This window comes from Tigriopus californicus, chromosome 12 (assembly GCF_007210705.1).
Source record: "Tigriopus californicus strain San Diego chromosome 12, Tcal_SD_v2.1, whole genome shotgun sequence".
NCBI classification, from domain to species: Eukaryota; Metazoa; Arthropoda; class Copepoda; order Harpacticoida; family Harpacticidae; genus Tigriopus; species Tigriopus californicus.
In genome coordinates, this window is record NC_081451.1 from 9,273,174 (window position 1) to 9,273,865 (window position 692).

Sequence of the window (692 nt, forward strand, 5' to 3'; positions counted from 1 at the left end):
GAGAATGGTAAGGCGATGTTCTGTCTTGCCTAAAGTTTCGACGGCCGCAACAAGTCTTGCCCGCATACTTACTGTCCATGCTAGGGACAGTTAGTGGGACGCATGCGTTGTCTAAGAGTACGGACGTCATCATCCGCTCGAGTCATACTAAATGATCATCACTAACACCAACATGAAGGTAAACAACTGGCGGCTAGCATCCTTTTCTTTCCCTAACAAGTTACGTATTGACAATGCAAGACCCTCCGTCCAATCCATCCTCCTTCCCAATGCTCAACAATTGACCATTGTCTTTGTCCTTTCCATTCCTCAGTCCTTCATTGCCCTCCTTGCTCTGGCCGTCGTGGTCTTGCCGATAACCCTCTCCTCCCCCGCCCCGCTACGGCCCTCTCCCTACAAGCCTGAGCCCAAATACGAGGAGGGACCTGCTCATACCAATATGCTTATGCCGTCAAGGACGAGTATGCCAACTTGGACTTCAAGGCCAATGAGGAGCGTGATGGTTACAAGACCACTGGGTCCTATGAGGTCCTCCTCCCGATGGCCGCACCCAAACTGTGACCTACACTGTTGATGGCTACTCCGGTTATGTGGCTGATGTTCAGTACGCTGGTGAGGCCAAGTATGAGCCGTACCAACCCAAGCCGCCCCCAAGTACCCTCCTCCTCCCCCCAAGTACAACTAAATTGTGA

General features: G+C 52.2%; 1 protein-coding gene across 1 annotated transcript; it reads left to right on the plus strand.

The window, feature by feature from the left end:
• Window positions 1-172: 172 nt before the first annotated feature.
• LOC131891267 (uncharacterized) lies at window positions 173-692 on the plus strand. The gene is made up of 3 exons (XM_059240797.1): window positions 173-178; window positions 314-461; window positions 529-692. Exons 1-3 carry the CDS (start codon window positions 173-175, stop codon window positions 690-692), a joined length of 318 nt encoding a protein of 105 aa, XP_059096780.1.